Consider the following 14,878-nt stretch of genomic DNA (forward strand, 5'->3'; position numbering starts at 1 on the left):
AAATTGAAGAAGATACTGAACATGGGGTAGAAGAAGGAGATGCAGAGGATGAAGAGGCACCCCGTGAGCCAAATGGCGAGGCTGATGAGGAGGAACACATCCCTGGGTTAGTTGAGCAGGTAGAGAGGGAAGGAGAAGAGCACCTTCGTGCCATGGATGATGACTCGTCGGATGAGGATGATGCTAATCCTGTCGTGCAGAACTGGTCAAGTTATGACCATTCGAACCTAGCAGTCAATGAAGGGGAAAATGTCCCTTGGGAGTATAGGGAAAATGAGGTTTGTGTCGGTGCTTTGTACCCTAGTGGGGATGAGGTGAATGCATCTATAAAGCGATGGTCGACTTTATCTTTGCAATGACAGTTTAGGGTGGTGAAGAGCAACTCGACAATATATGATGTGTGTTGTGTCAAAAGCAATTGCCCGTTTAGGATACACGTATACAAGGGCAAGTGGAAGGATTACTGGGAGGTGACTAGAGTGGTGGAGCATGAATGCGTGCTCGATGAATTGGAAGCACAACACCGCAACCTCACTGCTAATTTTATTGCTCAATACATGTATCCTCAGAGAGTCGAGAATCCTGGCTATGAGCCCAAATCAATTATTTGTGCCATAGATGAGAAATTCAAGTACAAAATTAGCTAGTACAAGGCTTACCGAGCCAAGCAGAAGGTGTTAGAGATGAAGTGAGGTACATACGAAGCATCGTATGATAACCTCCCTGCTCTATTGCACACCATATGCCTGAGGAGTCCAGGAAGCTACTATGACCTGAAAGCCTATCCCTGTGCTCAGAATCCAGGCAAACAGGGTCTACAGCGGTCATTCTTGGCCTTGGGTCCTTGCATTGAGGCTTTTCAGCAATGCCGCCCAGTCATTTGCATCGATGGCACGTTTTTGACTGGTAGGTATAAATGCACAATCTTGACAGATATTGGGTCCAACGGTAACGACTAGGTGTTGCCGCTAGCGATCGCCTTTGTGGAGAAAGAGTCTAGAGATAGTTGGTATTGGTTCCTAGAGAGGGTTAATCAGATGATTGTGAAGGACGTGGAGGACGTTTGTATCATTCATGATCGGCACAAAGGTATTTTACAAGCAATCGAAGACCTACAGAATGTCAATGTGGAACGTTGTAGGTCAACGCAGTGGTCGGACTTGAAGAGTAGGTGTTGCATGAGGCATATGGGGGCAAACTTTCATAGCCAATTCAAAAATAAGACCCTTATGAAACTGTTTAAATGGCTATGTACCAGAATCAGGAGAGGAAATTCAATCTACTTCGGAAGAAACTTGATGAGCTTACAAAGAAACAATCTGAAGAGCTAGGTAAGAGGCCCGTAAACAGTGAGGCGGACCACCCTGTTTCTCTGGAGGACGTGGCACTGGATGGTCCAAATGTCAGGCGAAGCCGGGGTAGGTCCATTAAGACATTCTTATAGTGTATTGAGCATGAACCAAAGGAAAAATGGGCATTACTGTATGACAAGAGAGGTGCTAGGTACGGTATAATGACTACAAACCTAGCTGAGGTGTATAATTGGGTCCTGCGTGGTGTTAGGGGACTGCCCCTTGTTGTATCTTGGAATTCTTCTTATATCGCACTATTAAATGTTTCAGGGATCGGTACGCAGTGACCAATAAGCCAATGGCCGATAATCAAAAAATTTATGGATACAAGATGACAGAGTACATAGACAAGGTGATAAAAAAGATCGTAAGCATCGTGTTACTGAAGTGGGTGCCGTTGAACACCTATATGATGTACTTTGTAGGGACAAAGGTCGATTGGGAGCGAGGCGTGAGAAACACACATAGGAGTGCATCATTAGCAATCAAGGATGTGTTAGCTCATGCCAGAAGCCAAGACTGCTTTACAGGCCTTGCACCCATGTAATTGTTGCATGCCTTGAGGTAGGGAGACTTCAACCTCATAGGTTCATAGCACATTACTTCCTCAAGGAAACTATGTGGGCCACTTGGAGGAACGAGGTTTATGGATTCCGTATACTAGGAAACTTCATAAATAATCCTAAGAATTCCACGCGTTACATTCCTGACCCTGATCCTGAAATGTTTCAATGGGTTGGGCAACACAAGAATAGACGCATCCAGAACAACATGTATCAATCTGAAGCTGGTCCTGAAGTGCGCCTTTGCTCGAAGTGCCATGAAACAGGTCACATGTACAAGCAGTGCCCTGCAATGACATATGGAGGCAGAAGTAACCAAGCTGGACCATCAACAGGCGCTCCAAATGCTCCAGCACATGGTCGGGGTCGTCGTGTACGTAGGAACAATGACAGGCTTGTGTGATTAATGTATGCACCACTAGTAATGTGTGTTGTATATTTATGAACTACTACATTTCGTCAACTTAGTCATATGTAATGTAATTCATCATGTTTGGACTATGTGGAGAGACTCCTATAATTCTTAGCTTGTGGACTGAAAGCTAAGTTGTAATATTAAGAAAAATTAATTATTCTATATCCTGTAATATTTCAATTATGTTGTATTTATAATAAATCATATGTGTTCTAAATTGTATTTCAAATCTATCTAATTATATTATTTTGTCTCCTTGTCAGCCGTGTATATTTCATTCGTCATGTAATAATATTTTTCATGTTGCAGGTATGGCGGAGGAGCCTGGAGAGGGGTACGAGACCCCCGAGTTGCTTGACCCTCGCGTGGACACCGCTCACTGGTCATTCAGGTCTACCGTATGGGGTGTCAACCCCGGCATGCTTCGCACACGTGTGCCGCTGTTGACGATGCCGATCGACGCTTGGTGGATTCCGAGGTACATGTTACATAGTTTACTCAATTTCATTCCTAATATTGTGTTCTTTTAAATAATAAATGCTATCCATGCTACAGGTTACGTGCTGCGGGGCTCCTTCCGATAGCGAGGTTGGTTGAGGGAGACATGATGGACGTAGGAGTGAAGCGCGCGGAAAAGGCGACACGTTTCCACTTCGACATGTCACTCCTAGCAGCTCTTCTTGACTGTTGATGGCCTGAGCACGTTCCACCTCACAGTGGGTGAGATGGCCCCTACACATCAGGATGTGTCGCTCCTACTGGGACTACCTTGTGCTGGCAGGGCTGTTGGCGCGCAGGACATGCCAGTTAGTTGGTGTGAGGAACTTTTGGACCGATTTGCCCACGTTCCGCGGACCGATCAGGCCTTGTCGTACTACACCTTCTGCTCGACACATGGACCCATGAAGAAGTGGCTCATGCAATTCAATGTGAGTATTTATTTACCTGCATTTTCATTTCCTTATCGCTAAGGTTTGTGAATGTACAAACTAACTTCTATGGTTGTGGAGGTCGACTACATGAGAGTTGACGCCGAGGACGCCACAGTTGCGAGGCACTTGGAGGCGTACTTACTGTGGCTGTTTGGGTGGATCATGTTCTGCACGTCCCAGGGGAACTCAAAGCTGAAGCACCTCCTTCCTTATGCGAGGGCTATAGCGGAGGCCCTGCTTGACGAGGTTCCACAGTACAGCTGTGGTTCAGCTGTATTGGCGGCGACCTATAAGGGGTTTTGCATGGGCTATAGTAAGGTAAACTCGATGAAGCCCATCTTTATTGGTTGCTCGTTGCTTCTTCAGCTTTGGTCGTACGAGCGGTTCCCGATAGGTCGGTCATAATTAACATGGCACCCTACCCGAAGTTGGCTGTTGACCACGACGACGTTGACAGACCCACGATGGGGTCCATGTGGTGCTTGAGAAAGGTACAATACTAATCCTACAATTACTTTGTGTACTCATTCATATGTTGCATGCATTGACATTTGAAGTACTAGTTTTGATTGTGAAATATTTTTTTTGTAGGGATCGTGGGTTGGAGTTCAGATGAAGAAGTCGTACCCAGACTTAGTCGGGCAGTTTGACGCTCTTGTCAACACCGACATCAGGTGGACACCTTACACCGTAGTGGATATCTAGGCTCGTGCCCGCATGGGCTGTCTTCGTTGTGCGTACGAGACCGGGAGTAATGGATGGCGAAGAATCCACTGGTGTACAACATTCACGTTGAGGAGTACGCGGTACACCGTGTGATGAGGCAGTTTCATCGGTACCAGGACTCCCCAGTTTTAGTGACTCATATCATCCCGGCCAACGTGCACATGTAAGTCCCATCTAATCATTTTTTGTCTAATAAAGATTTTGCGTTATTCTAACCCGTTGATGATGGATATGTTAGGTGGACACGTCAGGGTGGTGGGCCAGCGGCGCAATGGGGTCCGAAGCTGGTTTTGTACATCGAGTTGTGGCGGACACTTTGGAGGACTTAGTGCACGAGGACCCTCTACATTCCGACGATGCTTTCACAGCGTACCCGCAGTGTTACTTACCGAGGACACAAACACACGTCATGCACGTTCCCAGGCAGACACCGATGGAGACCGCACCACTGATAATGATGTACCCGCGTTCGAGGGACCAGAACTTCAACATCACGGTACGCTTCTGCATCATTTGCTACTCATACTGAATTGGGTTATGTTGCACTTTGTACATAATATTTTGTGCATAACTTGAACTATGTAATTGTCGTTAGTACAATGTTATTGTAGCAGTTCAGGCGACGGTGAGGACCGGCATGGAGAACTACATGCACATGACCCCGCACGAGCACGAGTCAACGTACAAGAGAATCACGGCCCTCTGTACTAGGTTTCTGTGGGCCGTCAGCTGCCATGGTGGTGACACTAACGTTCTACTTCGACCATGGGCTGCCTACCACAGCTCATCTTCAGCACCACATACGCAGCACCACGGTTCGTCTTCTGCTGTACCCACGGCTAGCGTACCACGCGTCGTCTTTTGCACCATAGGCACATGCAGCCTCCCTCGGGGCGCCTACTCCTCCACGTGCTCCGTCTTGAGCAGCAGTTTGATCAGGTCCTTCCATTTATGCGCTGGGTCCATAGTATTTCACCCCCACAAGTATGTATTCGTTACTTTCTTATTTTCCATTTACCAATTGTACTCTAATTGGTCGGACTAACTTATAATTTCATAACACAGTGCCGCAGCACTTCAGAGGACTTAGTGCAGGAGGATCGTCTTCACGTGGACTCCGTGTGGACGACATAGGTGCGTCATCAATACATCCATTCTATTCCATTACTAATACGAATCGAAATTGACAATAACACTTCTTGGTTCGATCACAGCGTACACAGGCCATGGAGGGACCGATGACGACTCTGTAGAGGACAATATACACAAGATGAGTACAAACTGGGTGGAGTCCTTTTTCAGCTACGACGCTGAGGAGATAGGCCATTCGCAGTTGGGTGAGGCGCCAGTGCCTCCGACACAGGGTTCGAAGCAGGAGTTCGCGACACCAGTTGCAGATGCATCAGGACGTCTGGCTCGCGAGGTTGTCCCTCCAGAGCCCTTTGTGTACAACCAGCTACAGACTAGAGCAGCGCAGCGGGCTATGAGACGTGGTCCTGGTGCTGTGCGTCACAAGCGAGGACACATTTAGTCCATAGGGCCTTCTTTATCTTTTGTAGGCCGGTACAAGCTATGATGTGTATGATGTTGTAGACTATAATGTCTGGTCCTTTGCAGACTATATTATGTAGGTCGGTGCAGAGACTTTGATAGGTAGGCCGATGCAGGGTATGATGTCCATGCATGATTTTTTCGTTTACCATGATAGATATGGTCCACGGACCATGTCACTAGCGTTTTATATAACAGACGTCCAAGCAACGTTCAAACACACAACTACCACTTTCCAACCCAAATGCAACACTTGTAGTGAGGTTACTTCTCCCTTTAAGAAATGTCGTCGTGGAGGGATGAGCAAAATGGGATTCCACCATGGAATGAGTGCCCCAAATGCCACTGTGGCTTCCGTGCATGGTTGCAAGTATGGGAGGATCGATTATCTCGGGGGAAGAAGGGGTGTAGGTACTTCAAGTGTCCCGACATTGATAATGATTTCAAGGTCCATCCATTCACAAAAATATTAAATATGTTTTTTATGCACCGGTTCCTAGAACTAACCACGAATCAACATGCAGGCTTGCACATTTATGGAATGGATCGACAGTAGGCCTTTAGGGGAGGTGGGCATAATCCCAGTGGTGCTAGAGACCAAAGGTCAATACTATGGTAGGCTGGAAGAGGCTCGAGAGGCGGCACGTCTTGCTCGGCTAAAGCAAGAGTGACGCATCCGCCAACAACAGATCCGTTTGAAGGGCAAGGAGATTGAACTGCAGAGGCGGCGTGAGTAGTTAGGTGCTCGAGAGGCAGCACTAAAACGGCAGGAGGAAGAATTCAAAGCTCGTCAGGCACAACTCCTCCAGGAAGAAGAGTGATAGAAGAACATGAAGAAGCAAGATGGAAAATATTCCTCCAAAATAGCGAGGATAGGAAAACTTCCCCGATTCACCAGTAGAACATTAGTCATGATCCACCAATTTACATTACCTAAGGTATTTTATCCTAGGCAAAGTGCTCTTTAGGTTTGTTATGTTGGGCGCCTCACATGCCATTGTACTGTGATAACATTTCATCTCGATGCTTCAAGTACTCAGATTTCACACTATTGCCATTATACTGCTCTGCTGCCAGTACAGTACTCAAATAGTGCTAATCCACTGTTGACGTGAACCGTCATTGAAAAGCCTACACAATAGACTGCAATGACGCTAAACGTGAACCTTCTCAGGCAGATGGGACTCCACACTGAGCCCTACGTCCTTGCACCTAGAAAACCTATATCTAACCTTTTTTAGGATGATTGAACACGATGGAGTACTGAACAAATGGGGGCACAGTGCATCTCTATCTCAACACTTCTTATATGAACCTCCCTCTCCCGTATCCTTCCACACCACTGAGTAGGAAGAACAACAATGGCATCCGCAAGAGGAAGAGGTTGTGGGAGGAGGGGAAGAGGAGGGGATGCTCCTATTCCCACCATCACTCGACCAGGTTCGTTCTTTTGGCCCAACGGAGTACGAGGCACCTCTCGACGACTTCCCTCTGTATGATAGGGCTAACTACGCCCCCCTCCAAACTGCCTTAGGCCTTATGACGACCGCCATGATGCGTGACTAATGTGTCACCATGGCGTGGCTTGCGTCGTGCAGCTGTTTGATGGCTACGGTGATGGAAGCCGGCGTTTCTTTCGATGGTCGTATGGCTTGGTGAGTCATGTTATTACTTCCTTACTCTTGCTAAGCTAATACATCCACTACCTTAAGTGCAAGATCTTTGACCTCGAGCGGTGAGGATTTTCAATCCGAAATTGATGCAAATCCTTGGGTGGTTAACATCGCAAGTGACTTGATTTGTACCAATCCATGGTGCAAGTGTCCCTACCACCACAACAAGGATCACCCACCGTCACCGCCTTCCTCTAGGGTGCTGGCTACTATGAGGCTGGGTCCTCCCAGCTCTCACAAAGTCAATTCTACTAGAAAATAGAGATGGCTCTATTCCCGGCTATTTCAACTACCTAAGGCATGTTAGGTTTAGCAACAACACACGTTTAGGATAGCATCCGTGCCGCACATGCCACTGCAATCTATAATTAATTGTTCAGTCTAGAGTCGTTGGTGTTCGTATGTTGTACACAAATTTCATTTTTATATGTTGTAATTTAGCTAGAAACAGCTATGTATTTAATGGCCGAGAGTTAAATCAATTACAATTATTTCCTCGAAGCGCTCTATCTCTCTCAAATTAGGAAGTTTCATAATGCAACCAATAATAACATATTCGAATATTTAGTGCTTCCAATCTAACTTTATATTTTTTTAACTCAGAGAAAGAATTGCACAAAATTAAAATAATAAAAAAATTACTCAAACTTATAGCCGGTTGAAACGGCTATTCAATCGGCTATAGGTGGCTCCACCTCCTGCCACCGGCAGAATGGTGGGAGGGGAACTTACCGCCGTTTCAAACGGCGGTAGCCATTTGAACCGGCTACCACCATTTCAAACGGCGGTAACTTCCCCCTCCGCTGCTACACATCAACACCACACAAACAACCGCCGTTTGAACTGGCGGTAACACCTGTTAATTTTGTTTAACCTACCGCTGTTTCAACTAGCGATACAGGTCTAGTTCTGCTAATTTTTTGCTCGGGTATTTATTTCTGCAAATTTGTAAAAGAAAAAATATAAAAATACAAAAAAATTCGCAAGTGAGCCTGGGATGGCCACGTTGAAGCCCGTGTGAGTAATGACGAGTGTCCGGGCCAAAGCTGGGCTTCAGTCTGATAAGGCCCACTGTTGGGATCGCTCTGGATCTCATCGACCACTGGACAAGCTATGAACACGAGGGATTTATGCTGCGATAAACTGCTGCGTTTTCAGATTATGTGGGTTGCCTTTAAGTAGCTGAGAAAACAAACTAAACATGGCCCCAGCAGCCGCTTAAAACTAAGGGATGGCCATTGATGCTTGCGTTGCTAACCGCCTAACTGACAACCCGAACAATTCCTAAAAGGTGAAACTCTAGCCACTTATTTCGTTCAAAAAAAAACCTCTAGCCACTTACTCGACTAGTCATTGTCTACCCACTTGCCCAAGGAGCCGTGGAGAAACAGAGCTTGTTGGCCTGCACGGCACGTTGCGCCTAACCGGGGCGTCGCCGTCGGGCAACTCAACTGTGTGCGCGACGCAGCAGTGAATGCTAGAATTGACCGGGTGATGCTGAAACATCCCTGCAGGCAAATCTGTGAAGCTGCATCGCTACAGACTACAAGGAAAGGAATTCCCCTCGCTGGCCAACCAACCGTACAAACACGGGCCAACGGCCAAGCGCGCGTAACGGCGAATGGCACCGAGTGAAAAAGTAGAGCAAGAAGGGAGGCAAGCGAGGTTCACCAGGCTCCCCTTCCATGCGAACAGAAGTAGGCATGTCGCACTTAACAGGCATATCTGATGTATTGTTTTGGATGGAAACACCAACACGGGTGCAGACAGCTCACTATATACGCCAATTCATGCAACTAGCTAATATACGCCAAATTCACAATAAAACAATAAACTAGCTAATATCATGCAACTTTTCAATGACAAGTTAACATCATGCGCGCCAAATTCACGTTAAAGTTTTTCCGAGGTCGCTAGCTGGCAGTCCATTTGATTCTCCGGTGCCCTGCTGCACCCGCAACTGAGTCGACACGACCCTATTTCATGCTCCTGTACATGCCGTCAATGATGCTCTGCAGACAAATGTCACAAAATCCACACGAAGGTCAGCTTGGCGAGGATGGGCCGTCCAAGTGCAGGTTACCTGGTAGTCTGAAACTGAAGGTGTGCCCTACCTGGTAGTATTTCAGCAGCTGCGGCCGCTTCTTCTTGTACGTCGGGGTAATGAGGTCGCGCTCCATGTCGAACGGCACAGGGTCCAGATGAACGGCCCTGATGAGCTCGAAGCCTTTGAGCTGTCGTGCCATGATCAAGAGAACGACGTGTCAGATCTAGCTGCGGAGGTCACTGAACCAGCAGAATTCCAATAGGTGTTTGATTGGTGTGTTCCAGACGTCCAGGTTCCTTACCTTCTTTTCTTTGCCCATCTTGGTTAGTTCTCCCAATATGAACTCTTTGGCTTTAGGGTCCTCGCAAATCGTGGCAAACTCTCCAGTTACCCCGTTGGACTCTGCCCATCGCTCCAGAGCCTGCTTGTTGGGGTTCACCACCGCAACGAGGCTCGACTCGAAGCTGTTGCCATACACCCAAACCTGAAGATACCATAAGAAATCAGTGGACAAATTATGGGATGTTTTGAAATAATTTGCCGCAGAACACTCAAGGTGTGTGGATGAAGGTTGTTTTTGAGCTGTACCGAATCAACACCAGGAGTCTGACCAAAGATGTTCTCCAGATTCTCAACCGCAACATACTCTCCCTGTGAGAGCTTGAAGATGTTCTTCTTGCGGTCGATGATCTTCATGCTCCCGTCGGGCTGCCACTCACCAATGTCTCCTGTGGTAAATAGTAACATTTAGCAGTGAACAAATGGAAGTCGTAGAAAAATATCCGGATTTATAAAATAAAATTCAAAGATCTTTCCTATTACAAGTTTGAGCCAATTTCAAGACAGGCTATCGGTCTCAGGGGATTTGAATGCAAGCCATAAATTTGTTGACAAGAGGAGCTATGAAAGCCCCTCCCACGTTTTTTTTCGGGGACTACTACTTTTAACACATTGATGAACAGTGACGCAGACTTGACAGACACCCTTTTCTGGTAAAGACGTGGGCATACCTGTGTGGAACCAACCGTCGACCAGGACTTCCTTGGTGAGGTCCTCTCGCTTGTAGTACCCTGAGAACAGAGTGTCCCCTCTTATGCAAATCTCCCCACGAGGCATCTCACTCGACAGCGCATCGTACCCCATCTCAGGGACAGATTCCAGGCGTACTTCGACGTATGGGACCGGAGGGCCGACGGTTCCCAGCATGGACATATTGTTTGGTAGGGAAACGAAGGACCCGGCACAGGTCTCCGTGAGTCCTAGAGAGAATAAGCATAGGCGATTCAGATTGTCAAGACATTTTGGACAACTGCTCAAGATTTAATTTTGTTGTATCGTGGAACTGATATTTTGGTGTCGACAAGCATACCATATCCCTGAAGAACATGGGAACATGTCACCACACGTAGATACTCCTCAACATGTCTAGACAGGGGAGCGGCCCCGGATAGAATCAGCCGAACCCTGCCACCTAGTCCCTGTTTCACCTATATATGGTACAAAGAGACAAATTAAATAAGTATAAAAAAATCACGGATAAGAAATAAATTTGTAATTTAAAATTCTAGCTTCTCGCCATTTCATTGTACCTTGCTGAAGACCACCTTGTCAAACACTGCAGCAGCCTCTTCATGCTTGCTTCCTTTCAACATATTACCTTGTTTGCTGCACAATCATTTGCAGTAAAAGTCAGAGCCTGATCACCACTAACATATACCTCGCCGATTAAGACTAAAAACAGCCTTACTATTTGTAAGCAACATTGAACAAGGTCTTCTTCAAGAAACCGCCAGCTGTAATTTTATTTTGCAATCCTGAAGCACAAAGTAATAAACATCATTATTTTGATTTCTGTTCGAATAACATAACAGTACTGAATATGGTACAAACAGATTGATGCAGGGTATGTAAAAAAAATCTTCGATTCATGCACCACCTCGCTGGCAGAGATTGTGTTATGATTACTTCAAAGTTCAGGTGGTCGATTTGTGCTTGGTTGGTTCGTTGGAAAAAGAAATAATTAATTCAATTACAGTACCTCCATAAATTCTGTCCAGAACACGTGGAACAGCGCAGAATACTGTTGGTTTAAGTTCTCCAATGTCTTCAACCAAGAGTTTTACATCCTGAAACAGAATGCTCATGATCAATTGTGCTCATGAAAAAGGTAGTGAGCATAGAACAGCATGTGTTTCCTGTCCTTACCCCACGCCAGAATCCAATTGAAGCACCGTGGTGAATGAACACCTCCTCAATCACCCGGTCAAAAATATGAGCAAGTGGAAGGTAAGAAATGTAAACATCACCCTCGCGAAGCTGTTGGAGCAAAATAAGATTTTGTAAAAAGGAAGAGACAAGATTGGAACAAAATTCGAAAGATGAGTGGCCTACCTCCTCGCCTGAGTTGATAAGGAACTCATCTACTGCTGAAACAATGGTAATGATGCTCTTGTTGGATATTAATACTCCCTTAGGATCACCGGTTGTGCCACTGGTATACATTATTGTGCATATGTCATCCTTTTCCTTTGGTGGAAGTTCAAACTTCTCTTCACCTCCCTGTTGGTAAAACAGAAAAAGGTTAATCATTCTAATGGATATATCAAGTCGTATTTCTAAATTCTAACAACAATATCCCACAAAATATATAATGTTGAAATTTGAAACAGAAAAAAATGCCTTCATATTTATAGCAGTAGTTTTTACTTGTAACAAAGCATATATTCCATCTATGATTTGGTCAGGAAGGAGAACCCTACCAGTTGCAGAAACTCTTCCCATGAGTAGATGGACAAGCCATTCTGTTCAACTTTTTCTTTGTGCTCGGGATTGACCTTACCAAAGCTCACAATTGCTTAAAATAAAAATGAAAGACTATCAGTAAATCATATCCACTATAGTATAGCTTATGCGCACAGCCAGAAATTTCTCAGACTTACTCTTCAAAAATTTGGTCGCATTGGGAAATGTCTTGAGCATCTGAAAAGTTCATTGAAATGGTCAAACAAAAAGCTGCGCTGGGGCTCTGAAAGCATATGTACAAGACATTCTCGATAAGGCGGGCAAGTTAGATGCACGCTGTGATATGGATTACTCTAATAAATCAAAATACTACATGTTAGTCATGTGCTTTCGTGATCAAGCTATAAGGGAAATGCAAAATAATGATTTTAGATTGCTAAGGTAACATTCTTAGTCACAGCAAAGATCATTGAAAAAATACAGGTGTGATGTGAGATAAAATCATGTCTTATTTTCGTAATGGCAACTTGTAAGATGCAATTAATTTTATTGTGCTGACTAGGGTGGAAAGTCATAAAATGTCACAGTAAAGGAGCTACCTCTCCAATCTTCTTTTCCTCGACAAAAGCAATCTGTACCTCTGCATGGCACAATACAAATTCTACTGCCCCGGCACCTACAACCATAAAAGTTGACAGCACATCGTTAACAGCCTAACCAAAAGGAACTTTGTGCGTGCGTGCGTGTGTGTGTACACATGTGTTGTCATTGGACAGTTGCTTCGCAAACATGATAATCCTGAACAATGTCACTTGTTTCCATTACTCCAGGAAACAAGAAAAACTTACCAAGGGTGTCATACAATGGAACACAGTAAATGCCATGGGCATTGCAGGCCTGCACGATGAAGCAAGGGCCATAATCAACAAGTAAGAAAGTGATAGCATCGTGGAATTTGTGGTGTGGTCAAAGAAAAAAGAGATGCATGACTACATTCATAAAAGACAGTAGAGTTAGAAATTTACACAAAGTTTTCCAGATATGTTCTCCCCAAAAGGACCAAACAATTACCAATTGACAAAGTCTAGAACTATGACTAAAGAAGAATTACTTTCCAATAACTTCCAACACTTTACTGAAAAGTTGAAAAAGCTCTGGCCATTTTTTCTTTGGTGGAACAAGAAAGTTTTAGTAGTAGCACTTCTAGGCTAAACATCTGGTAAAGCAGTAATAAACAAAGCAGCAAGTGGACTCAATATCTGTAATTCGTCTTAGGATACTGAATGATTGGTATAATAAACGTACCTGCATACTGATAACCCACTCAGGCGAATTGGCCCCATAGATGCCGCACCGGCCACCCTTCAGACAATCAGACATGGGTCATGTCAGCAGCCCATCAGCCCAACAGAGAATAATGGAACGAACGAGGTACTGTCCCAGCTCCTCAGTGTGGAAGATCACAGAGCAGCAATAATCTAAACAGTCATCTGTACCTTGCCGACGCCGCAGCTCCGGATCGCAGCGCCGACCTTGATCACAGTGTCGTATACCTGCTTGTACGTCAGCCACGTGTACTCGCCAGCCTGAAGCAAAGAGACGGAGACGCCAATGAATTCAGCGGAACAGTAACACGCAGAGAACCGTAATAACTAGCACGTAGGCATGGGAACCAGGTGGGAGAGGCCCGCAGATATCAACCTTCCCGTCGACAATTTCGCGGCGGCCCAGCATCCTGTTGTCGGGGCACCTCTCCACGGACAAACTGCACAAAGAAGGGGCACATCATGCGCACGAGCACGTCACCATCGGATTGAAGACGTATTAAAAAAAATTCTCAGAGAAACGAGGTAACTGATGCCAGTGGTGAAGGTGATCTAGAATTCCAGATTGAAACCCGGCATTGCGAACCCGAGGGGAATATTATAGTAGATCTATCTATTCGACACCCATGCAGAGCGGGCGGGGAGGATAGGGAGATAGAGAGAGCAGCGGAGGAGGATCACGCGCCGCCGCGCCGGCGGCGGCGAGAAGAGGAACGCACCGGAATATGTCCCAGCAGCAGTCGAGCCCCGGCACGGCGGGCGGCGCGGCGCCCTTGCCCCCCGCGGCGCACCGGTACGTCGGCCCCGCCGACGGCGCACCGCCCGCCGCCTCCTTCCCCTCCTCCACCTCCACCAGGTGCTTCATCGATCCCGCCACCATCTGATCCCCGTACCTCCCCTGCTCTCGCCCTTCCCCCCTTCTCTGCGGCCTTCTCCTACGTGCGCGCACACGCGGCACGACGAAATTTATCACGCGAGACGCGGGGGCGGGGCGAGTGGCGGTTCCCAACACAACACCAATAGGCCCGAGTCCCGAGCTCGAACGAAAAATCCCACGACCTGCTACGGAGCCAGAGCCAGAGCCAGAGCCCGCCCGTATTTGTATCCCCCGCAGGCCCGCACGACCGCGCGCCGATCGCCAATATGGGTTGAGAGTCTTGAGACTTGAGACTTCAGACGTGGCTGCTCCGGTGCGTCACGGCAGGCGCGACGGGTTTGTTTATCTGGCACGGCGATCCGGACCGGTACGGCATGGCGATCCGGACCGGACGGGGCGGTGGAGGAGCTCGTGGAGTTTGATCGGGCCAAGGCGTGCGGCGCGCGGCGTGGAATTTCTTTGCGGTGTGGAAATCGTCGTTGACAGCGCGAGGAGGATCGCTTCGGTTCAACGGTTGTTAGCTGCGGGCAGGCGGTTGATGAGTGGTGGTGGGCGCTGCACGGATGGGACAGGCCCACCGGGCCATTACTCCGATCCCATTGCGACCATGAATCCATGATAACTGCGCGCAGGGATGGTGGGCAGGTTTTTTCTTTAATTCTAGAAGCACAAATT

The 14,878-nt window shown here is 46.7% G+C and overlaps 1 protein-coding gene across 1 annotated transcript; it reads right to left on the minus strand.

Annotated features, from left to right (window-relative positions):
* Positions 1-8,916: 8,916 nt before the first annotated feature.
* LOC101784059 (long chain acyl-CoA synthetase 4) lies at positions 8,917-14,603 on the minus strand. Its single transcript, XM_004969495.4, has 19 exons — positions 14,046-14,603; positions 13,703-13,766; positions 13,498-13,587; positions 13,307-13,363; positions 12,850-12,898; positions 12,601-12,677; positions 12,199-12,238; positions 12,019-12,113; positions 11,651-11,818; positions 11,465-11,575; positions 11,298-11,385; positions 11,007-11,073; positions 10,849-10,924; positions 10,629-10,746; positions 10,270-10,518; positions 9,848-9,987; positions 9,561-9,743; positions 9,327-9,446; positions 8,917-9,224 (listed from the first exon to the last, which is right to left on the minus strand). The coding sequence occupies exons 1-19, from the start codon at positions 14,204-14,206 to the stop codon at positions 9,189-9,191; spliced, it is 1,989 nt and encodes a 662-aa protein (XP_004969552.1). The 5' UTR covers positions 14,207-14,603; the 3' UTR covers positions 8,917-9,188.
* Between the last annotated feature and the right edge of the window lie 275 nt (positions 14,604-14,878).

Source organism: Setaria italica, chromosome V (genome assembly GCF_000263155.2).
Source record: "Setaria italica strain Yugu1 chromosome V, Setaria_italica_v2.0, whole genome shotgun sequence".
Lineage (NCBI taxonomy): Eukaryota > Viridiplantae > Streptophyta > Magnoliopsida > Poales > Poaceae > Setaria > Setaria italica.